The sequence below is a fragment of the Prionailurus viverrinus genome, chromosome E2, assembly GCF_022837055.1.
Source record: "Prionailurus viverrinus isolate Anna chromosome E2, UM_Priviv_1.0, whole genome shotgun sequence".
In the NCBI taxonomy this organism is placed as follows: Eukaryota; Metazoa; Chordata; class Mammalia; order Carnivora; family Felidae; genus Prionailurus; species Prionailurus viverrinus.
In genome coordinates this window covers 20,023,892-20,047,303 of record NC_062575.1, presented here as the reverse complement: position 1 = coordinate 20,047,303, position 23,412 = coordinate 20,023,892, and the positions used below count along the sequence as shown (strand labels likewise).

The 23,412-nt window shown below is 53.3% G+C and overlaps 4 protein-coding genes across 10 annotated transcripts in view; 2 read left to right on the top strand and 2 right to left on the bottom strand.

Moving 5' to 3' along the window:
* Positions 1-9,729, top strand: part of PHAF1 (phagosome assembly factor 1) — a 30,571-nt gene extending 20,842 nt beyond the window's left edge. For all 3 annotated transcript variants that reach the window (XM_047835098.1, XM_047835097.1, XM_047835099.1), the window contains exons 8-17: positions 463-560; positions 647-759; positions 3,770-3,903; positions 4,370-4,453; positions 5,907-5,989; positions 6,377-6,420; positions 6,898-6,941; positions 7,093-7,151; positions 7,765-7,837; positions 8,592-9,729. In XM_047835098.1, the coding sequence (XP_047691054.1) occupies positions 463-560; positions 647-759; positions 3,770-3,903; positions 4,370-4,453; positions 5,907-5,989; positions 6,377-6,420; positions 6,898-6,941; positions 7,093-7,151; positions 7,765-7,837; positions 8,592-8,678 (819 nt within the window). In that variant the 3' untranslated portion in view covers positions 8,679-9,729. The remainder of the gene's footprint in view (positions 1-462; positions 561-646; positions 760-3,769; positions 3,904-4,369; positions 4,454-5,906; positions 5,990-6,376; positions 6,421-6,897; positions 6,942-7,092; positions 7,152-7,764; positions 7,838-8,591) is intronic.
* FBXL8 (F-box and leucine rich repeat protein 8) lies at positions 7,793-23,222 on the top strand. Of its 2 annotated transcripts, none has more exons than XM_047835103.1 (3): positions 7,793-7,837; positions 21,459-21,654; positions 22,250-23,222. In XM_047835103.1, exons 2-3 carry the CDS (start codon positions 21,503-21,505, stop codon positions 23,220-23,222), a joined length of 1,125 nt encoding a protein of 374 aa, XP_047691059.1. In that variant the 5' UTR covers positions 7,793-7,837; positions 21,459-21,502. The 2 variants fall into 2 exon arrangements, with proteins under 2 accessions (XP_047691059.1, XP_047691058.1); XM_047835102.1 differs by lacking the exon at positions 7,793-7,837 and adding an exon at positions 19,378-19,843.
* B3GNT9 (UDP-GlcNAc:betaGal beta-1,3-N-acetylglucosaminyltransferase 9) lies at positions 9,654-14,400 on the bottom strand. 3 transcript variants are annotated; one of them, XM_047835094.1, is made up of 3 exons: positions 14,284-14,399; positions 12,470-12,780; positions 9,654-12,099 (listed from the first exon to the last, which is right to left on the bottom strand). In XM_047835094.1, exons 2-3 carry the CDS (start codon positions 12,630-12,632, stop codon positions 10,859-10,861), a joined length of 1,404 nt encoding a protein of 467 aa, XP_047691050.1. In that variant the 5' UTR covers positions 12,633-12,780; positions 14,284-14,399; the 3' UTR covers positions 9,654-10,858. The 3 variants fall into 3 exon arrangements, with proteins under 3 accessions (XP_047691050.1, XP_047691051.1, XP_047691052.1); XM_047835095.1 differs by lacking the exon at positions 12,470-12,780 and having other exon boundaries at positions 14,284-14,400; XM_047835096.1 differs by lacking the exon at positions 14,284-14,399 and having other exon boundaries at positions 12,444-12,567.
* TRADD (TNFRSF1A associated via death domain) lies at positions 14,134-19,689 on the bottom strand. Of its 2 annotated transcripts, XM_047835104.1 has the most exons (5): positions 19,625-19,689; positions 16,506-16,664; positions 15,376-15,653; positions 15,088-15,283; positions 14,134-14,940 (listed from the first exon to the last, which is right to left on the bottom strand). In XM_047835104.1, exons 2-5 carry the CDS (start codon positions 16,654-16,656, stop codon positions 14,630-14,632), a joined length of 936 nt encoding a protein of 311 aa, XP_047691060.1. In that variant the 5' UTR covers positions 16,657-16,664; positions 19,625-19,689; the 3' UTR covers positions 14,134-14,629. The 2 variants fall into 2 exon arrangements, with proteins under 2 accessions (XP_047691060.1, XP_047691061.1); XM_047835105.1 differs by lacking the exon at positions 19,625-19,689 and having other exon boundaries at positions 15,376-16,150; positions 16,506-16,644.
* Positions 23,223-23,412: the final 190 nt, after the last annotated feature.

The following is a 23,412-nucleotide window of genomic DNA, read 5'->3' as shown; positions in this document are numbered from 1 at the left end:
ATTCCCAGGGGGAGGGCACTTCCCACTGCAGAGTGAGGATTTTCAGAGATAAATCCAGTTTGCCTTGCTTTAAAACTAAATCACTGTGTTTTTTTCAGTAACCTAGAGTTTGAGATAATTCATTCTGGATTTTCAGTTATTTATTGCTTTTAGCAAAATGTTTCATTCAGCCTTAGGTAGCAGCATCCTTAGGGTCGTGAAATGATAGATGTTTGTAAGGCTTACATTTTATTAAAGGAAGCATTCCTGCATGTTTTTCTTGATGAAGGAAAGAAAAACTGAGTAAAATGAAAGATGAACTTGAATGGATGGGGTGAGTTTATTGACCTGGAGCCAGGTTTAACTGTTGTTTAGCTTTGACCTGGCCAGTTCTTGAAGACCATGAGTGCTGGAGAAATGCCAGAGCCTGGGCCATATGGCCTGCAGTGGGCTCTCAGTAAAACTTTTGTCCTGTGTTTGCAGCCCAATTTTGCCCATGGTCTAGCTTCTCTCCAGATACCCCACGGAGCAACTGTGAAACGAATGTACATCTACAGTGGAAACAGCCTACAGGATACCAAGTGCGTTTGGGGAGCACAAGCTTCATGGGCCATGGGCTCCCTGGGAGGGAGGGTGAAGCCTCTGCTCATTCTGTGCCTGCCTCCAGGGCTCCCGTGATGCCCCTGAGCTGTTTCCTTGGCAATGTGTATGCTGAGAGTGTAGATGTTCTTCGAGATGGAACTGGACCCTCAGGTTTACGACTTCGGCTACTTGCTGCAGGTCAGTTACTGGCCTTGGGGTGGTGGATTATATTCATGTTGAGACGGTCTAAAATCCCACATGCTTACAGGTAGTTGGTACAAGATAATGTAGATACTTATGGTTAAAGCTTTCATTTAAATTTAATGAAAAAGGACAAGACACAGTTTTGTCATTAGTAAATCTTAATAAGTAACAGTAGCATTACTTCTAGCATGTATATAGCCTTCTGTGTGCTTATGTAGATTTTCAGTTGTTCCCAGGCTGTTTACTAGAGATGCATGTTATGAGCTTCGATATTGGAGTGTTCTGCCCTTTTCTACCCCTTATGCCCAGTTCTCAGGAGGCTGGCAGAAGGGACTTCTTGAATTCTGGTTTGGCCACATCCACTGAGAGTTTTGCTGACTATGAACAAAAAAAGAGCTGCTGTCTTCAGTGGCTGGTCTCTCTAGGATCCATGTCTCATTTGTGATTTCCTTGTGTGGCATGGCCAATCTCAGCTACTTTGCACCTTGGGTCATGCTTCGTATTAGTAGTACGGGGATCTCCTATGTCGAGTTTGCCTCCGTGCCTTTGGCCTGGGTGCCAGCATAGGAGCTATGCCTAGCCAGTGTTTGTTCATAAATTGGGGTCTTGCATTCGTTTCTAAGGCACTAGTTCTTAACTATGAAGAATCTGGTGTATGAACTCTGAAGTCACTCCCCTGAGCAGTTAGATAGTTCCCCACCTCCAGGTTAGAAATTTCTAAAAGTGTGGTTTTCTAGCCAAGCAGAAAACTAATGTTGCACTTGAGCTATACTGTTTGAGAGAATTGAGATGTAGCAACAAGGTCAATCTAGGGTCTTTCTTGTCAGAAGGATCACTCCTTGAAACACTGAGGTAGTCAAGGATGGCACAATTATCCCAAGTGACAGCAGGAGTCTGTTGGGAGCGGGGACTCTCCAGTTCTGACTTCCACCTTGTATAGCACACTCCCAGCAGTCACATCTCACTGCTTGCCGGATGAGTTGGGGAGACACTTTAAGTCAGGGACTCACCCAAGTTACTGTCCAATCTAGTACTCGTTGAGAGTTTCCTTTGGCAAGCGTAACTTGTCTCAGCCAACCCATTTCTCACATGTTTCCTGTGGAGTGCAGGTACAGCGATGCTTTTAAGATAAGAAGACAGTTCCATCTATCTTGGTCCTCACAATAACTTATAGGAAGATTCACTCCAGGGAATCAGAAGCTAAAATAGGCTCCTAAAACCCAGGTACTTTTACCTGGGTAGGCTTCAGGTAGAGTGAGACAAGAGAGAAGACTCACCTGTGAAGAGTGCCTTCCTAGTAGCTCCATCTGCATATTCACAAGTGTACCTGGGGACTTTGGGCTTACAGTATAGGACTTTTGGTGGTCAGCCAGGATTGCCAAAACTGCAAGATATATAGACCGAGGTTAATGTGGACTATGGTTTTCCCAGGACCTAGTTAATTTAAACACAACCTTATTTGCCACTCATTGTATATGTGCTGTGACTGAAGATTCTTGGATTAGTTGAAGAACTCGGTACCAACTTATTTCAGATTGTGGATTCCTGAAGTCTTCCCTATATAATAAATGGATTATTATAAAGAGCCTTGTCAATTATAAAGTTCTGTGCAGAGTAAGGTGATGGTGGTTATCATGGACCAGGAAATTCAGTCTTCCTCAGGTTCTTGCCTTTTACAAAAGAAAAAAAAAAGTTTATTTTGAGAAAAAGAACATGAGCAGGGTAGGGGCAGAGAGGGAGAGAATCCCAAGCAGGCTCTGTGATGTCAGCGCCAAGCCCAACTCAGGGCTCAGTCCCATGAACAGGGAAATCATAACCTGAGCCAAGATCAAGAGTCAGAAGCTTAACCAACTGAGCCACCCAGGTACCTCCCCCACCTTTTTTTTTTTTCCCCCGGTGGAGGAGACAGAAAATACTTTGTCTTTCCATCCACAGAATGGGGAAAATCTTCCTGTTAGGAGTGTCTATTGGTATTCCACAGCTGCTGCTATGTGTGTGTTTAACTGGAACTGTTTCTGAAATGTATTAGAGTCAGGGATTAAAGATTCTTCCCAAAGAAGAAACTCGTGGCAAATCGGGTTTTCTTATCCTCCCACTTCTCTGGTTTTCGTTTTTGAGTGTTAGTGGGTCTATCAGTATTTGTAGAATTAGGGATGAGTTAATGGATGTTTCACTCTTGGCTTTTTTATAGAGTGCTTTTTTTCTTTAGGTCCAGTCTCTGGTTGGAGGTTACCATTGAGAAGCCCCTCTTTTTTTTTTTTTTTTTTTTTTTTTTTTTTTTTTTTTTTTTTCAACATTTATTTATTTTTGGGACAGAGAGAGACAGAGCATGAACGGGGGAGGGGCAGAGAGAGAGGGAGACCCAGAATCGGAAACAGGCTCCAGGCTCCGAGCCATCAGCCCAGAGCCTGACGCGGGGCTCGAACTCACGGACCGCGAGATCGTGACCTGGCTGAAGTCGGACGCTTAACCGACTGCGCCACCCAGGCGCCCCGAGAAGCCCCTCTTAACATAAATTCTTGTATCTTGTCAGGACCTAGAAAGTGGCAAGAGATAGAACCTCATTCTATACTTCCATAGCACCTATGCTGCTGTTTATTGTACCACAGTTGTGTGGTGTGGGATTGGGATCTTCACACCATAAGCTCCAATAAGGACAGAGACTGCACTTGTTTTGCCCAGCATGTTTCCTCAATATCTAACAAAGTGTCTATCCCATCGTAGTTAATAAGTAAATATTTGGTGACTGAATAAAGTTTCCAGAGCTCCACATCACTTTTGTGGGATTGAATGAGTCTCTGGGATTATTTCAAGTAGATGGTGATCTCTCATAACATCACAAGCTGTATGACTTGGTATTTCTGCTTATATGCAGTCTTGCCCCTCAGCCAGAGCTAATAATGCAGCATGCAGCAAGTGGCCTCTCTGGGAGCCCCTGGGCCTTAGGCTGCAGCATCTCAGGCCCTGGCTGGGAACCTGACCACCTCCCCCTTCTCCTCTGCAGGTTGTGGACCTGGCCTATTAGCAGATGCCAAGATGCGGGTATTTGAACGTTCAGTGTATTTTGGTGATTCCTGCCAAGATGTTCTTAGCATGCTTGGCTCTCCACACAAGGTCTTCTATAAGTCAGAAGACAAGGTAGGGGAAATGTGTTTATAAAGTCAAAAAGGCAGTCTCTCTCTTTTTTTAAGTACACACTACTCCCAACATGGGGCTCTAACTTGCAACCCCAATGTCAAGAGTCACATGCTCTACCTACTGACTGAGCCAGCCCCACTTTTCTTTTTTAATCAATATTAACTTAATATCAAGTAAATATAAATTGTTGTTTTTCCATAGAACCTGTTCTATTACAGTTGACAAAGAATTAAATTGAAAGCTCTTGTCTGATCCTGTTGATCAGATTGTCCTGCCTTTTCTTGGATACCAGGGCTTAGTCTGTAGTCAACCAAAGCTCAGTGTTACTCAGCACTAGCAGCAGGGACTCTGACACTCTTGCTCACCTGATAGCTTAATGTTACACACAAAGCACAATTTGTAGACTTGCAGTTAATCCAAGAACTGTATTAAGGGGTTGGATTTTATTTTATTTTTTTCCTAACAGATGAAAATTCATTCTCCTTCCCCTCATAAACAAGTTCCATCCAAGTGCAATGACTACTTTTTTAACTACTTCACTCTTGGAGTGGTAAGTTCTGATTCCTGAGAGAAATGTTGGATTTCTGTGGTGGTGGACCATGCACCTGGGCATACCTTTGTGTACATGTGGAGCTCGTAACCATGCCTGGCAGCAGGAAAACTAGCCCCAGCTGGCTTTGCCCAGTGCTGCCTTGCATTGGTACCCCAAAGTGGGCCTTCCCTGCCACCAAGATTGCTTAGAAACACAGGTTCCCTGGTATGTCTTGGCTTCTTTATTGAGGGAAGCGTGCTGCAAAGGTGGCGGCTGTGGGAGTCATCCCAATTAACCTATTTTGGGATCTGCCTGTTTGTAGAACACAGGACCCTCTTCTGGAGTCACAAAATAGGGAGACTAAAAAGTAGGGGTGTGCTTATGTATTTGCAGGGGATCACCCCAGAGGCATTGCTGTGGCCCTGTGTTCTGGATGTAGGGTGCTGAACAGAGCTTGTGGCCACTGTCAGTGCTGACAGTCCTGCTAGTAGATGGGATGTGTGTGAGAGAAGTTGTGTAAACCCTGCCCTAGCAGGATACATCTCTTAGGGCAGGGTTGGCCTGGACCTTGATTCTTCTAACCTTTGAGCCTTCTAGGGCCTGAGTTCCTGAAACAGCAAAGAAAGGGTAGATTCTGGAGAGGGAGAGAGGATATACTGGGTCTGCCTATGTGGATAAAGACCAAAGGAGCCAGGGGTAGTAGGGGCACGGCAGCAGGCTCATAAACTCTTGAGGTAGGACAGTGGCAGAGAGAATGGTGCTTTGTAAACTGAACCTCTTGAGGTCAAGGACCGGTGATGATAAATGACAGGAAAGATGGAACAAATGGCCCGGCCCTAATAGGACTTAATGTAGCTAATGTAGGAATGGAATCAGAGGGAAATCTGGGGTCACAGGCCTGAACAGCTGTCAGAGTGTGAAACTGGGAAGGGTGTGGTGAATAGGAGAGAGTGTTCGATAGGCAGCATCATCTCCAAGTCTGAATCCTGGTCAGAAGCTGGATTTTCATTTCCCAGGGTCACTGATTCTCACAGAGAGGGCCTAATGGAAGCCAGAAGGGTCTTGCGGTCATGGCATTCAGAGTAATTAGATGCCTTGAGCCTCTGAAAAGTCAGATGGTCACTGAATCTTCTTGGTGACCTTTAAGCCAAGAGTTTTTAATCGAGTGCTTGTTAGGCAAGATCTCCATGATAGGTTTGAGTTCCCAAGCAGTGGCAGCTGTAGCCCACAAACCTGCTTGGCCTGCTGCTACCAAGTTTGGAATGGGAGACCCACAGATGATTGGGTTCCCCCCCTTTACTGAAAATGTCCAGTTAAGGCTGCTTGCCTCAGCTGCTCCCTTGACTGTTGTTTGGCAGAAGGCTGTTGTCCAGAGGCATCTCTATTATGAAGTGGCCATCTCTGAGTTGGACATGTCCTTTCCCAACCTCAGTAACTTTCCCTACTTGGAAATCCTTGTTTTCTATCCCAGGATATCCTCTTTGACGCAAATACACACAAAGTGAAGAAGTTTGTCCTACACACCAATTACCCTGGGCATTATAATTTTAACATGTGAGTATACCTGTACCTGCCCCTCCAAAACTGAGCTTTGAACTAAAAATTCCCAGTAAAAGAGAGCTGTGGCTTTGAATGCTCACTAATTTGTACCTAAATTCTTAGTTTTATGGGAAGCAAACATTTCTTGAGTGTTCGTTCTGTTCCTGGTACAGTGTCCAATACCTTTTATCTCTCCATTTGTACCCATTTTACAAATAGGGAAATAGGTTCAGAGAGCTTGGTATCTTATCCAAGATGATAGGGTCTTTAGACCCTAGACCCCAGAGCCAGGGCTTTCGGGGACAGATTCATTATGTTTTTCCTGGGTTGCAGGGTTGAGATGCACAGGGGGTCAGGCCTCTCATGGGGCCCAGCCTTTACCTATCTGACTTCTCTCTCTAGTTATCATCGCTGTGAGTTCAAGATCCCACTAGCCATAAAGAAAGGTAAGTAGTGAATATCTTCAGAGTAAAGAAAGTGTTTTGGAGAGTTAGTCTCTCATGATGAGAAGAGACCATGATCCAAACAGAAATGCTAGTGGTTGGGTTTATGGAGCCTTTGCCCTTAGCCTCAGCTCCTCTGGGTTGGGCTCTTTGTTCTGGGGCTGTATTGTTCTGGTCTGTAGTCTCCTGAAGGTTCTAAAGGTCTTTTCCTTTGACCATGGGATTGATGAGTGGGGATTGGTTATCTCTGACGGGGAGTTTCCTATACATGATTATCCAGGTGCTTCCAGGTCAGTCTTGTGACTGCTGTCCATCTGCTGGTTCACTACCCTCTTCCATCCAAGAACTCTGAAATAGCCCATCTGCCTTCCCTCTGTACTCCAACCCCAATGCACAGGGTGGCCAGGTTTGGATTCCGCCTAGGGCTGGGGTCACAGGTGTGCTGGGCCAGCTACCAACCCACCCTATGTTTCTTTTCAGAAAATGCAGATGGTCAGACAGAAACATGCACAACCTACAGCAAGGTGAGCTCATATTTTCCCACCCGATGTAGCCCCAAAATGAAGTGGGTGTGAGCCCACCAGCAGTCTGGGGCCCACATCCTATGGGCCAGCCACTGGTCACAGGCATGGTTAGGTCTCTGCTAAGCTCTTGCCACCCCCATCCCTTTTGCAGTGGGACAGTATCCAAGAGCTCCTGGGCCACCCTGTGGAGAAGCCTGTTGTCCTACACAGGTGAGCGGGAGGCTGCTGTCTCTGATGACCCCATCCTGCTCCTCACAGCCCACATGGGGTAGGGAAGCCTAGCAGTGCCTATGGCTTAGAAATGACAGAAGTTGCTAGTGTTGCCACAGACATTATTTCCTGCCCCCACCCTGCACATTACAACAGGGCCAGCTATTCTGCATGTTTACCTGTACCAGAGAGGTTGCCCCCTGTGATAGCCCCCCTCCAGCTACCTCCAGATAGAGGGACCCTTTCACCCCTAGTTATTCAGAAAGTAAAGCACTTTTCATTGGCTTCCCTGGACTCTTTTTTCCCATCAGAGTTTCACAGGCTGCAGCCCACAGCTTTGTACTCAGTTGCCATGCTGCATGTGGCTCCTCCTTCCTAACTTCTTGCCACGCCACTCTAACTTCGTAATAACCTTCTGTGTACCACTAGACTGTGTAGGATTCAGAGCTTGAATAAGACCTGTCACCACCCTTGGGACCTCAAGGGCCTTTGTGGGAAACAGATAAAGCCAGGAGAGACCAGTGGACAATAGCCCCCATCCCAAAAGGGACTGGATGCCCTGCCTGGCCTCGGCTTTTGTCTGCCCCTCTAATTCTGGCTTCCCTGGCCTCAGGTCCTCCTCCCCAAACAACACCAACCCATTTGGCTCCACATTCTGCTTTGGTCTTCAGCGGATGATCTTTGAGGTAAGCCCTGGGGGTTAAAGGGCTGGTGGCCATGCCAGGGATGGGCAAGTGATGGAGAAAGGTTGGGGAGGGCCTAACGGCTCTGCTGGGTGAGTTAATCCTTCCACAGTAACCCTGTCTGCTAAGAATCTGACTTACCCACATTCAACAGTAAGGGTTCAGAAATTATGTTGGGGAAATTTGGGATCATGGAGGCTAAAGCAGTGATCTATATCCAACAAGGTGAGAGGTGATGGCGATCCCACATATTTGAGAATGTAAATACAGTAGGAGAGGAAACGCCAGGGGGCAAGTGGGGCTCACCACAAGAGTGTTGGGTACCTTTGCATGCCATATGAAAGAATGTGCTATGGGTAAGTGTCTATAGAGGCCCCACTGGCTTGGGAGAGGAATGGGCTGTCCCTGTTTTCTCTTTTGGTTGCTACACCCAAATAACTTCAGTAGGCCCCAAGCAGTTCCAGAAGGACTGGATAAATAGGTATAGTGAAGTTGATGTATTCCATGAAGAGCAGGCAGTTTCTGGGCCAGAGATGAGCTCTAACATGAGTTGGGGGTGTTTAGGTATCAGCCCACCCCTGTGTGCAGGTGTTTTGTACATGGAACAATCCACTGTGCACAGGAGCTGCTTCAAATCCTTTCTCTGCAGTCACAGCCCCAGTACTAGCCTCACTGGTGGTTTTTATGGATGATTGCCTGCCCTGCCTACATCCCTTCTTCTCCTTCCCTTTGATTCCTTGTCCTCTACTCACACCAGGTCATGCAGAATAACCATATTGCCTCGGTGACCCTGTATGGCCCCCCCAGGCCTGGTGCCCACCTGAGAACAGCGGAGCTCCCCTAAGGACATCACCGCCCATGCCCCTCTGCCCTGTGGAGATGTGCATCGCATCCTATTCAGCAGGCTTCCATGTGCCACCCTGTGGGTTTTCTTGGACACCCTGCCAGTGTTGAAGGGCTGTTGTGATGTTCTGAGGTGGGGCTCAGACTGGGTGCTCTGCCATGGAGTGAGAGGCCCAGATATTCCTCTGTCTGTCCTTGGCTTGCTGGTGCCAACAGAGGACACCGACTGCAAAGAGAAGCACAAACTCTGAGCCTTGATACCTGGACCCAGGAGACCTCGACTAACACATAAGGAGGCAGGGTTCTTTCTCCCCTGCCCCACACACATTGGGAAAAGTTGGGACTCTTTCTGTGGCTGAGGTCACAGGCACCGAGGACGAGGATGAGGTCCTGCATTTGGCCCATTGTTGCCACGTGACCCTTAAGGCAAGCAGGTAGCATGTCCATAGTACTTGGTTGCAACTTTTGCACTACATCTACTTTAGTTACTTGATGAGCTGGCTGTGGCCAACGTGGCCCACCTGCCCTTCCCTGTTCCTTCCTTGCACGCGCTCCCTACCAGGCCCAGTAGGCACACCCAACTGGTTGAAACACAACTTTTTACCATCTAGGTATGTGCCCAGGCCTTGTTCCTACCCCTCTTGGAGCCAGTCTTCAAGGTCACCTGTGCCCCCACTCTTCCCCAACATGGCTGGCAGGCTGCATGTTTCCATCCTGTTTGCCTCTTTTATTTAATGCCAAAGTTTTAGCCAAAGACATCTTCCTCCTTTTGTTGTTTCAGCATTCTGTTCTGCACTGAGGGCTGGCTCTCTTGCCCCAACCCTGGGCAGTGTCCCCTGGCCAGGCCCATTCATGGTTCAAGGCCTCTGGGGCTCAAGGAAAGCTGGGCTGCTCAGTCTTTACATGGGTCTTACTAAGGAAAGTAGCATATGTGCTTTAAAAATAATCCTTTTGAAAAGAATTGAGAAGAGAAATGTATAATTTTACCCATTTTTAATATTTTGGTCTAGCAACTTGTGATACATAGATGACAATTTTGTGAGTTTTTCAAATGTGTGTACATATTTTTGTAAATATGACTCTTTTGTAATTAACTCATGTACAGCCTCATCCTGTAGAGTTTAACAATGAATGTGCAGGGGACCTGCCCCAGGCTCCTAAGTGGTTCCTGGGTTACAGCCAGGCTTGTGTGGCGCTCCCATAACTTTGTGACTGGTGTCTTCCTATTTGGACTGTGGCCTGGCCGGAGGACCCCCCTCCCTCCCAGCCCACATTACATCCCACTGTTGGGGCAGCCAGGACTATTCCCATCCTCCTAGAATAGGGGAACCTTCCTCATGCCCTGCCCATACCCCTCCAATAAAGGCCTATGCCCTCAGCAGCAGCTTACCACGTGCTGTTGCTGGGATGTTTGTACTAAAATAAACATGGGGGTGTTGATTTTTGAGAAACTGGGTGGTTGAAGAATATGGGTAGTTTTATGGTGGTAGCTTTATCTTGGGTTCTTTGGCTCCTCTGAGTGGGGCAGCATAGCCTCTAGTAGGAGACTGGCATTGTTGTATGGGTGAAAGTTCTGCAGTGGGGAGACTCTAGGTGGGACCATGCACTCAGCTGTCCCTGTGTGCCTCTGTCCCTGGTGTTCCAGCCAGACCAGGGCCCAGGAGGGGTTGGCTTCAGGAAAGACCTCAGAAGATTTAAAGATCTGCCCAGGGCTGAAATTCTGATTTGGAGGTGCAGGTGGGAAGCCAAATGCCTGCCTGGAGGACCGAGGCCAGGCCCCCACACCTCCTCCAGCCTTGGAGAAAAAAAAACAAAAAACTGCATCTGCAGCATTCTAGGGCCTCCAAACCAAGGACTAGGGTCAGATTACATGAGCCTCTTAACCACCACCCATCCCAGCTCCCCAATACCTATTTGGTAGTAGGAGGACCAAACATGTCCCTCTTTGGCAGAGCCTGGTGCTCTATGGCCTCAGCCCTGGCTGTCTCAAAGGACTACTGTTCGAATGGTTCCAAGCCAGCAGGAGCCAAGCACAATCTTAGTTCCTTGGGGCCCTGTGGAGGCCAATTCCTGGTGAAATGGGGCTAGAGTTTGAACTCTTCAGCCTCTGGGAGAGAATTACATACACGGCAGTAATTATCCTGGGTCTGAATGAAGGGGATCTTGAGGCCATGAAGTTACCTAGGAGTCCCACCGGAAAGAGCCAGCAGCGGCAGGCCAAGGACGCGCACAGGCTGGGCCATGGGGCCCGTTCAGCAGGCGCCACATAAGCCAGATGTCGGCCGCCGAGAGCCCGTGCACTACAACTAGCTCCCGGTAAAAGCAGGGGTCAAAGGTGCGCAGGTGCGGCGCGGCTGAAGGACGAGGGATGCCAAAGGTGCGGAAAGCAGGGTGAGGTTCCGGTGTGAGCCGAAGGCGCTGTAGACACATGCCCAGAAAGACGTCGTCAATGGGGAAAAGCTCAACCTGTGCACAGGCGCTGGCCAGGCGACGCAGCGTAACCCCTGAAAGCACAAAGCCACCACCACCCGCGTAGGCCGGGTAGGCGGGCAAGCCATACACAGCCTCTGGGATGTAGTATTTGCTAGCCCGCGCGCGGATTGGCCGAGCCTGCACAATCACGTCACCCGCAAGCAGGTCCTGCGCCGGGTCCCGCGGCGCCAGGAACTCCAGCAGGTTTCCCACGTGCACAAACACATCTGCGTCGCCCTTAAAAACGAAGCGCACCTCGGGACAGTAGGCAGAGGCCCAGGCCAGAAAGTGGATCTCCTTGAGCGTTAGGTTGAAGAAAGTGTCGTCAAAAGCCCAGAGCAGGATGTCCGCGTATGCACGGCTTTCGGCACGCAGCAGGGCTGGCCAGTGGGTTCGCGTGCCATCCCCCTCGGTGTCTGCCCTGTCAGTGCCTGTGCTCCTTGGCACGCCCAGCAAGAACACGCGGCGCACGAGCGCCCCCTGCACACGGCCCTCAGCACCCCACGTCTGGCGCACGGCCTGGCGCCGCTCGAAGTCCGCCGCCACTGACTTGACGGCGATGAGCAAGTCGGGTCCACCTTCAGGTGCGCCATCTCCTCGGCATTTGTGCGGCTGATTAATGAGCAAGGGGAAGCGCCGCTGGTCCTTGGCGCGTAGGTAGCGGCCAAAGTCAAAGGGTCCCGTGGGTGTGGGCGGCTCCGGTGTGTCCCCTTCGTAGACCAGAGGGGCTGGGGCTGCGTCCGCGTCCCGTGCCTGGAAGACTCGGAGTCCCGGAGTAGGCGCTGCCTCTACCTTCCCTTGCGCTCGGAGTGCGTTGGTCGTCGGGGTCGCGCCCTCGCGCTGTGTGTAGAGCAGGAGGCCGAGGGCGGTGCCAAGGAGAAGCGTGATCGACGCGTCCCCGCGTAGGCGCAGCCTCCGCCTCATGTCCGCGTGGCTCACGCCCCCGCCCCCTGCGGAGAAACTCAGTCAGGGGCCCCTGCCGCGAAAGCCAGCGGCTGGTAGGGGCTCCCAGCCCCTCTCTCCCAAGGGGGAGGGGGCTGAGACCACAAGCCGAGGGTCTCCGCTACCAGCCATTCGTCCTCCGGCGTTTTCCTTCTCCGGGCCGTGGCACCCCACCCCACCCCCACCAACACTGGGATGGGCACCCTGAAGGGGCTGGAAGTTCCTCCTAGTAGCCAATTCCCACCCCTCAACCCCGGCCCAGGACGGTTCCTCAAGGCCGGGAGCCTCGGCCCGATTCCCAACCCGTCCTTCCCGCGCTGAAGCCGAATCCCTTCCACCCCTCCCTACCCACCACGTCCTTGGGATCCCGACACTCACTCTCGTCCCTTGGGAGCGGCGCGGCCCCGGACGCCAGGGCTCCGGGGCTCAGCGCAGGGTCCCAAGGGCAGCCATGAACCGGGCCTGGGCCAAATGCAGCGTTGGCAGGAAGGGGGGCCGGGGCCGCTGCCACGTGACCCTCCAGCTGTGCGCGCCGGGACATCTGGAGCTCAGCTCCGCCCTGGCGCCTCAGGGAGCGCTGTCTCCAAGTGGGGACTAATCTCTGAGAAGAATCCCCACAGGCAACTCTCTGGGAAGGTCTGAGAAGGTGGGTTCTGGTCTCGGTGTGGGCTCAAATGCCCCAAATCTGCCTTTCCGTGAGGGCAGGAAGAAACATTAGCCTTTCTGGTTAATCTCCACACCCCTACCTCTTCGGAGTGGGACAGGGTCTTGGCTGGCAGGAGCCCAGGGCAGGCGGGTCCCAAATCCCTGAGGCCCAGCGTCTTAGACTTCTACTTGGCCACTGTCCCAGACTATCTTGGAAGAGCCTCTCCTCAGCTCACCAGCAGCCCTGGTTCTACCAGGCAGGACCTATAAATTATAAATGGCCCAGGACACGTGGCTGCCTCCCTACTCCTGGTTCTATGCTCCCCCACCCCCACCCTCCAGCGGGTGTGCACACACACACACACACACACACACATACACACCAAAGACAGGTCATTCAATTCTCACAACGCTGGTAGCAGCTTTCATTGCTCATGTCCAGGTGGGGACAGTGCCTTTCAGGGAGTTAAGTGACTTGCCCAGCATCATATAAGCAGAAAGTAAGAGCACTGCCCCAGGTCTTCTGGAACTCAGTCTGGAACTCTTCCCTCTGTCCTCCTTTGCCCCCTCTCTCCATCTATCCACTAGGACACGGGACAGGGGGTCAACCCCCTCTGCTTTAACTTCACAGTGAGCACTTAAGTCTGTTTCCCCAGAGGCACCTCTTGGGCCCCCTGGTCCCTAGTGCCCCAAATCAGCATAGCCTCCTGCAGGCCTGGGCCACTGCAGGCCAGATTGGATGGACAGGGATGGTTCAGCTAGGGGATTCCTGAAGCATGCCGTGAGCAAAGGGTTTGATCCGGGACCCAGGTGGGCAGAGAGTTGTTCTGGAGATTGAGGGCCCCCATCTCAGCAGGCAACCCCACCCTTCATCTAGCTGACAAAAGCTGAAACCCTGAGGTCCTCCTTCACTCTCACTCCTCATCCAGTGTCATTAGGCCTGCTATCTTTCATCCTAAACTGCTCCTAGTGTTCATCCCTTCCCTCCATCTCTGCTGCCAGGGCCCTAGCCTAGACCCTCTCTCTCCTCCCCTCCCCTCTCTCCATCCTCCTCCCTCCCCATCTCCCTCCTCACCAGCCTCCCAACCTTAACTCCCCAAACCCTCTAAATGCTTCTCACTGGCCTCAGTATAAAATCCAAACTCTATAAAATGGCTCACCAGTCCCCAAGCTATCTGCCTCCCATACTCACCAACTGGTCTGGTCTCTCTACAAACCCACCCACCCCTAGATGCAGCCATTCCAAACTTCCTGTTCTTCTAACATTCCCCAAGACTTCACCTGAGGCTGGCTATGCCCAGAATGTTGCCATTCTCTCAAACCCCCACCGTCTCCCCTATTCACACTCCTATCTCTCCCCAGAAGCCTAACCCCTATTTTTCACATCAAAAAACCCCTATTTTTCACATTTATTACAGTTGCTTAATATCTGCAGTCCGACACTGAGTATGAACTGGGGCCAGGCAGTTTCATGTATCTTGTTCACCACAGTATTTACAGCACCAGGATGATAACTAGGACACAGCAAGTGCTTAATGAGCAGTTACCTGTTCAGTGAGTGAAGAGGTAAGGGCTGGCCAGAAGCCCTTCATTTGGGGTGGGCAGACTGCTGCAGCAGGTCACCCATGCACTCTGTCTGTGTCATAGTATCTGGAGCCAAATCCCCAGTGGCACCCCAGTAGGCATGGTGGGTGCTTGCCCAACTCTTGAAGAAGGCAATCAACACTGCCCAGCAGCTCCAACAGTTCGGCTAAGTGGGGTTATAAGTGTGGTCTCAGAGTCCCATGGATGGACAGAGCTCAGCAGTAGCAGCAGAAGGGACTCTAGGGTCATCCAAGTGCTCCAAACCTGGGCTGGACAACTGGCCGTTCGTCCCTTTCTCTGGTACCCAACCTACGCCAGGCCGCCATCGGGATTCGCCAGGCCCAGCAAGTCCTCTGCCAGGCTGGTGAGCTCGTTCTCCTCTAGTGCCTCTACCAGACGCTGCAGCGTGGCGCGGCGACCCTCGGCCTGCACGAAGCGCCGCAGCAGCTGGAAGGCCTGCTCGTACAGCCCGTCGCGCTCGTACTCATAGGCCAGTGAGTCGAGCGCCGGGTCCCGCAGCGCACGACAGCCTCGCTGCAAGGAGCGCCCCACTTTGCGCCACTTGAGGCCTACTGAGCGCGCGAACGTCTGTTGGTCCTGCAGGCTCAGCGGCCGGTTCACTGCGGGGGGAGCGGGAAGCAGAATGAGCTCGGGAAGCCAGGAGCGGTACCCTCCATTCCCACCCAGGTACTACCCGGCCCAGACCTTGCTCCTCCCCAAACTCCATCTTCCCAGTGACCCTGCCTGCGCCTCTGAGCGCGCCTCACCTATGGGCTGACCCTGGAACAGAAAAGTCTGGCCAGATGGCGGCGGCGGCGGCTTCTCGTCTGAGAGAGAGGCATCCAGGGACTGCGAGGGCACCGGAGCGACCTCCACGTCGCTACCCTGGCCCCCTGAGCCGCATGTCAGATTCCGGAGCGCATCCTCTAACTCAGAGAGCTCGTCGTCCCGGAGCCGGTCAGGCTAGGGAGGGCAGTGGGGGGTCGTCGGTAGGTGTGTTAGCTGCGGATCCCCCGCCCCACCCTAACCTGGCCCTGGCCCTGGCCCAGCCGCACCTTCTGGGCGAAGATGCAACTCAAACAGCGCTCTTCATCCGTCAGCAAGGTATCCAGTCGCTCCACGCCAGCGCGCAGCTCCAGTTCCAACGGCACCGAATGCTGGGCGAGGGCTGCTGCCAAGCACCCTTGCAGCGCGGCGCGCAGCGCCCCCTCGCGATAAGCGCGCAGAAAGCGGCTGCAGGGCTGGCGTCCGCAGAAACGCACCTGCACAATCAGCTGCGGTTCACTGCGGTGGATCTTGAGCATCTGCAGCACCTCCGGACTCCCAACACTCTCTGCGGAGGCGGACAGTCAGGCGACAGGCGGTCCCCATGCGGGGCCGTTCTCCAAGCGACCGTAGTGGGGCGAAGCCCGCGCAGACTCCCTCCCTGTTCCTAGCTCCCAGCTGGGAAACAAAACTGGCATGCACACAGCAACAACCCAAAATGAAAGCCAGAACCAATCACAGGGAGCACCGTAAGACGGAATGGGTGCCACCCCAGCCCCATCGTTGAAGCCTCAAATGAGGGTGGGCAAAAGGGACAATGGGAGAGGCTTTGCAGCACAGAGAGGGGCGTATGCCCAGGGCAGCCAAGCCTTCTGGGTGGGCACCCGGCAGGACAGTGGAGGGAGAGGTCTCAGGTCTTCAGTCTCCACCAACTGTGGCTCCCACTGCCCGGGAAGGAAGCGGATCCCCCAAACGGCTTCAGCTTCCTGTGGCCTCTGCCCCGAGAAGGGAAAGGGGGGCTCCCCGGAAAGGTAGGTACTAGGGAGGGGTCTTGGGCAAGGAGTGCTGCAGTGAGAGAGGAAAAGAGAGAGATGGGCGATTAGTAGAAAGCAGAGAGCTGGCTGGTCTGGTGAGTAGAGGGCATCAAGCAGGTGGGGGGGCGTTAGTGCACATATAGGTAGATCATACACAGAGACGGGGACACATGTCTACACCCAAGGGCACACATGCATAAACAGAGAAGACAGACTTATGAAACCAAGCACCCCTCTCCCCTCCTCCCCACCCCATCATATCTTTTCCTTAACAGGGTGGTTAAGCAAGGGGCCCACAGAGTTCAGGAGGTGGGGCCTCAGCCCCTGGCCCCGCCCACAAAGGCCCAAGTTCCCCTCCCTCTTCAAGTACCCCCCCACCCACGCACCTGCCAGTGCAGTCCGCAGAGCCCTGTACACCGCCACCTTCTGCTGGGGGTGAGCGTAGGCATCAGACAGGACCACTTTATCCAGCGAGGACTCCACAAACAGGTATGCGCTGCCCACCCACTCCTCGAGCCCATTTGGCCCACTCGCCATCTTGCCTCCTGGAGACACAGACAGGCATCCAGATCACCCCAGCCCAGCCCTGGAGACAAGTGTCCAGTCCTGCATGGCCCAGCTGTCCCCACCCAGCTGGCACACTTGTAAGGGGAAGTTTATCCCACAGGCAGCCCCTTGTGCTTCTGTCTCTGCACAGCCCAGCCCAGCTCAGCTCAGCCCAGACTTGGAGTGAGTACTGTCCATCCACTATCTTCTCAGAGAAAGCCCAGGGTCACAGTGGCAGAAAAAGAGAGATACTATACTGCAGTGGAGGCAGAGAAGTTCTGCTCCCCACCCCCCACCCCGCCCTCAGGCCAGGATGTCTCCCTTATCAAAGCTGATAGGAGACATCCTTATCCTGGGCAGTGTGCATGCCCCACAGCCAACCGAACCCATGTCCTGGTATGCCTTCAGCTTAAACTTGAGCCCCGAGTATCCCTTTGGGACCACAGCCCCCCCATTAGGTTTTCTCACCTGCATTCCTACCATACCTCCTGGCTTCACTTCCAAGGATACCTGTTAGTGTTGACCTGTGCCCAGATTCCCTCCCCCAATCCTGGCTGAACTTTGGGGCCTTCCCTCTTCTACCCATGTGCCTGTTGGGGGCGCTAACCCCACTCCCTAGCTCCAGGTGTGAGTGAGAGAAATAGGCCTGGCCAATCTTCATATTCCACTCCCCTTCCTGAAATAATTAGTTCAGAGTTGGGTATAGGATTCAGGTGAATCAGAATCAACCTGCAACCCTGGCTGGACCAATAAGAAAGAGACGTTAGTTTCCCTTCCCACGGGGCTGAGCTGGAAGGAAGGATAAGGACTCCTTTGCCACTGCCTGGAAAGAGCCTGGCTGAGAATAAAACTGACACAGAAGGAGACAGAGCCAAGGGATGAAGAGATGCATGCCTAACCATACTATGCCCCTGGCTCTAGCTGCACCCTGAACTTCTCAGTTATGTGAGCTAAATCATTCCTCTTTTGTTCTAAAGTCCTTGGAGCTGGGCTCTCGTCTTACACAACTCAAATTGTTCTATTACAGATTCCCTCCTTGTCCAGACAGAGCCAGGGTCCCTTGGTGCTAGTATCTCCTCCATCTATCTTCTGACCAAACCCTAGCCCTAGACCCGGGGGGGGGGGGGAATTCCCATGAGGCAGGATGGTGCAGCATGATTCTTCCTCCCCACCTTCCCTGGGGCAACATCTTACCCTTTTCCTAGAAACATTGGCTCAAGACCCCACCTCCTGCCTCACCAGTCACACTTCTTTATCTCTGATCGTCTGTATTTATATACAGTGGGCTAGGAGGGGGTGCTGAGCCCCAGCTGTAAGCACCCAGGATGTCTTTGCTGTAGGCAGAACAGATGGGATGGCCCCAGCTGGCATCCATTTACATGAGGAACAGGGAGCCTCAGCAGTGTGTGTGTGTGTGGGGGGGGGGGGGGTGCCAGAGAGTCCCTTGGACTTTGTTGGTTAGGGAGTAGGAATCCTGACCTCAAAACAGAGGTTGCATTTCAGATCTGCCCCCAGATCATAACCCGAGAGCCACAGCTGGGACAGTAACTAGCCAGGCAGGGACCCTCCAACATCACCCAGACGTGATGATGGTCCGTCCCACCCTCAGTATGAGCACAGGGGACATGCATTTTGAGCCTCCCTCCCCATAACCTTTTGGTAGAAAATATATTAATACTTGTGTATTTATCCAAAGCAATAGTCTGTAAATTAACAGGAAGCTAGCTAGCAGTATTTACCTCTGCAGGGAGTGGAGAAGGAGATTGGGGGGGGCGGGTATTTTCATTGTATTTAGCAACATTCTAATTTATGTAAAATAGACATGTTTGCTTTGTATTAAAAAGCAACATAAATTCGAAGCAAAAAAAAAAAAAAAAAACGGGGTAAGACTCTATAGGTGATAAGTGGGACCAAGAGCAGTACAAGACAAGTGACAAAAGTGAGGAGCCCAGCGGGAGTGGCCCAGAGGGCAGGAAAGTGTGGGAACCTGCCCTGAAACGTTTCTTCTTCCATGTCTTCTTAGCCCCCTGACTTGAGGGTGCTGACCTCATGAATGTGGAAGTTGCAGCGGTGGGGGTCTGGGACCGGGCCAGAGTCTGCCCATCAGGACTGTCAGGGCGGGCGGGCCCTGGAAACCTGAAGGAAGGGGGGGATGTTTTATCACACTCACTAGTGGACAAATGGGAGAATTCAAACAGGTTGGGCTGGAGGTCTGGAGGGTCAGATAATAGGATTGAGACGAGGACAGGGACCCTTGGCTCGAGTTATCCACTGAGGAACCTCTTCCTGCGTGTCGTTCTACAGAAGCCCCTCCTCGGGAAGCCCCGCGCGCGTCATCCGCCCGCAGTCCGCCTCTCTGAGGGCGGGGCCGGGCTGGGTCAAGGAGACTCTTCACTGAGCTGAGACTGAGAGGGACACGCGGGTACCAACTAAAGAAAATAGGCCCCTACTACCAGAGGTCAACCAGGCGCAGGGTCCCATTAATATAGCCTAACTGTCCTGGGGCAGCTCCACCTCCGGTTGGGTGGACAGCAAAGGCCCGCGGCCAGAGCCTCTCAAGAACTGCATCCATCCTGGCGCGTCCCCCTACTCAGCTGCCCCTCTGCCCAGCCTCCAGTTGCACCCACCCTCGTGCTGCGGTTTCGCAAGTGCAATTGGCTAGGGCGGGAACAGGTCTCTGCTCACAAAGTCAGAACGAGCCCCGCCCCGCCTTCCCACCAGTAGGAACTTGACCACCCGCCCCCCGCCGCCACCGAAAGACCCTAGCTGGGATGAGGAACGCTAGTGCCAACGTCCGTACGCTCTCTTTCGCCTGCCAAGGAAACACCCCAATAGGCCGCCACCACCAGCTGGCCCGGGCAGCGGCGGGTGACAACCGCGCTGCACCCACGCTCCTGAGCCGGGATCCGCCTCTGTTTCTGCCGGCACCCGGGAAAGCCCACCCATCCTCTGCACTAACCTGGCGGCCTGGGCCCAGCCCGGATTCCCACGCCCGCCCTGCTCCACTGGACTAGGCTGCTTCCGGGTGTGCGCGGAGCGCAGGGGCGGCGCCCCAGCCGGAGCAGCCCCGTCAGCCCGGGCGTCCCGCCCCCCGTGTTCCCTGTGACTCCTTCCCTCCCACTGTCCTCAGGCGCCAGTCCACAGCCTCTGGGCAAAGCCCCCTTGGTCCGTTAAGCAGGTAAGACACTGGCGCCCAGGGTTAGACGGCGGGAAGAACTGCCCACAGCAAGAGACTTTGGGCACTTGCGGCACTTAGGCGCCCAGGGGACCCCAAGGGAGAGCGCTGCCTCGCTTTCTCAGGCAGGAAACAGATCAACAAAGAGGCACCCCCTGGGCACCATAATTTTCTAGTGCCGCCTGGAGGCTTGAGCTCGATGATCTCTGACCTCTCCTACTCCTTGACACTCAGAACGGGGTGCCGGTGGGTCCAAGTTCAAGCCTGGCTGAGGGTATCTGAAGCCCTAAGGGTAACGAGGCTCAAATTGCAGCAAGGACAGTTAACCTGGAGAATATGGGAGAACAGAAAACTAGCAAGTGGTGTGAAACGTGTAGGAAAACCTTCAAGCACTCTAAAATAAATTGTCAACTTCGAAGAGGATGCACACTTTCCAACAAAGGCGGCCCTCCGGGATGGGTCTGCGGAATTCCTGCTGAACCTAAATCGCCCAACCTGAGCCTGTACTGCTCCGGGATCAGGATTGAAACTTGAACCCAGGGCACCTCAGGTCTCAAAGCCCGAAGCTTTTCTCCGCCCCTCCGGCCTTTCTCAGGAAGCACCCGGGACTTCTCCCCAGGGAGGGGAGAAAAGGAAGGAGCCTTCACTCAGCCATTTCAGCAGTGCCCCACCCGCGCCCCCGCTTCCTGATTGGCTGGTGGTCCCTGCCAATTAAAAGTATTCTCCAATGCTTTCACCCTATTAACCCTATCGTCACTCTCTAGTGACTGGCAAGGCTAGGACGTGGTTTCTCAATTGGGACCAGTGGAGTCAACTGGCACTTCTTAAAATTCAGATTCCTGGGTCCTACTCTTTCCAGAGAGCCTGATTTAGTATGTGGGCAGTGGGATCTGTATTGTGAACAAGTGTGCGGGTGATTCTACTGCCCCTGCCATCTGAGAAGCCCTCATTTCAAGGGCCCTTGAGGCGTGTCTTGGGCCCAGTCCTTCCCTGGAACTTAGAGTTCAGGGAAGGAAGCAGTTCTGGAAGATGTCTGGGAGACTAGTCTGGGTAGTCCGGGTGGGGAGTGTGTGTATGGGGAGGCAGTTAGAGGCGAGAGGAGCTCTTTGAGCTGGGGAGGGGGAGGGCAGGGGGGGAAGGACGATTTGTCCCAAGTCATGTACAGTGCAGCCCTCCACCTTCCCCAGGGTAAACCTTAGTAACTAGGAGAAAGACCCGATAGCATTTTCCAAATCTACATGTTCGGCTTTATCAACTTCGCACATAGGTCGTAGCTGTATTTCTTCTGGTATAGCATAAAATGCAGATTAGTTCAACAAGTGAGGATGTAGTGTGAAAGAATCTTTAAGCATCCAGGGCCAACCTCATGGTTCTGAGGCCTGTTCAGTGAGAGGCACAGGGTCTCATGCTTAGTTTAACACCTTGGTCAAATGCTCTGCTGTCACTGTCTTGAGATTATTAATAATATTTTCAGCAAAGAGTCCTGTATTTTCATTTTGCACTGGGTTCTGCAAATTATGTAGCAATTCCTGGGCCACAAGCATTTCTACACATAGGTTCTGGTGGTCCCCTCAACATTTTGGCTTTCTTGAGCCCAGAGACGCCCTTCTCTCTCCAGGCAAGAACTGCTGTTAGCACAGAGCTCCCACCCCGTCCACGGTCATGACAGAGCCTGGAGAGCAACTGCCAGAGGAGGTGCTGGCGCTTATCTTTCGCCACCTGCCCCTGCGGGACCGTGCCACTGCCTCCAGGGTCTGCAGAGCCTGGGCTGCTGCTGCTACCTGCAGCGCGGTGTGGCACGACACGATCATCAGGTGAGCGGCCCCTCCCTCTCCCTCCTCCCCGCCGCCCTCCTGCCTTCTCCCTTTCTCCATGGAGTTGGGGGTTAGGGATATTAAAAAGCACAATCATTACTAACATTTATTGGCCACCTATTATGTACTAACTGGTGTTCTAAGTGCCTTATGTATATTAATTTATTTAATCCCCACGAAAACCTTATGTGGTAGATAGGTAGTATTATTATGTCCATTGCACAGATAAGAAATTGAGGCAGAGATTTAATCACTTTCTACAGGTCATTCAGGTAAGGAGTAGCTGAGTCAGAATGGGAACCTGACAGTTCAGAAGCCATGCCACGCCTCTGTAGAGACCTCGGAGAAAGCTCAGTTCCTAAAATATCATTGACTCTCGCTGCCAGAGTTTCAACTAGTGACAGGCGTATCGCATCTTAAGTCTTCTAAAGGGATAGGGTGGGAGGTCCCCCTAGAATCAGCGGCTACTTTGGGGCAACCAGGAATGATCAGGACTGGGAGGTGTATTGTAGGGGGCAGAGTGGGGACAGTAGGGTGAGGGACAGGCAGAGGCCTCTGGAGGCCAATGCCTTTTCTTCACCGTTCTAACCACAAGTTACGACTGTGAGCGAGAAGGTACGCTGCTACCATATCTGTCCGCCTGCCTGGACCACGTTCACAATCTACGGCTGGAATTTGAGCCGTCGAGGGAGCCGAGCCGCAGGGCGGCCACTGAGTTGCTGACGGCACTGGCGGGTCGTACCCCAGGGCTTCGAAGCCTGCTCCTGAATTGCCACGGAGAAAAGCCCCTCTTCGACGCAGGCCGCGACATCCTGGACGCCGTGCACGCCATCTGTCGGGCCTCCTGCGCGCTGCGTCACCTCGACCTTCGGCGCTTGCCTTTCACACTGGACGACGCACTGGTGCTGCAGGCGTCACGCGGCTGTCCCGAGCTCCGAAGCCTTTTCCTAAACAACTGTACGCTGGTGGGCAGCGTGAGTCCAGACTCCGTGCTAGAGCTACTGAAGGCCTGCCCGCGTCTGCGCGCCCTTGGGCTGCACCTGGCCAGCCTGTCGGGCACCGCCCTCCAGGTGTTAGCGGCGCCAGACCGCGCGCCTTTCGCTCACTTGGCCCTACGGTGCGCGTGCCCCGAGGACGTACGCGCGCCCCCCTTGCCCGAGGAAGACTGGGCCGCAGTGCGCCGCCGCCACCCAAGACTGGTCGTGGAGCTGGAGCTGGAGCCAGCGCTGCCTGACGAGAGCGTGACGCGGGTCCTGCAGCCTGCCGTGCCAGTGGCTGCGCTGCGCCTCAGTCTCTCTGGGGACACCGTAGGTCCGGTGCGCTTTGCTGCGCTCCACTATGCCTCAACCTTGCGCGCGCTCGAGGTGCGCGCCGCTGCCTCAGCGGAGTTGGACGCCGCGCTGGAGTTGCTGGCTGTGCGCTGTACGGACCTGCGCGAAGTACACTGCTTCTGCGTCGTGCGACCCTCAGTGCTGCACGCCTTCCGCGCGCACTGTCCGCGCCTGCGCAGCTACACGCTCAAACTAACCCGGGAGCCACATCCCTGGCTGCCCACTCTTGTGGCGTGATGGCGTAGCCGCCTCCCCAGCAGATATGTGGCCACTGAGATGCTGGATGCATTTGCCTAGGCGTGCACCTACTACTAGACCGCTCCTTCAGGACTCTGTTGCCTCGGGACCAGCCCCTGCGTCCTGAGTCCACTGGGTGTATTTCCGTAGTGGGATCACCCTCCTTCAACCCCACTTCCCTATGGAAGCT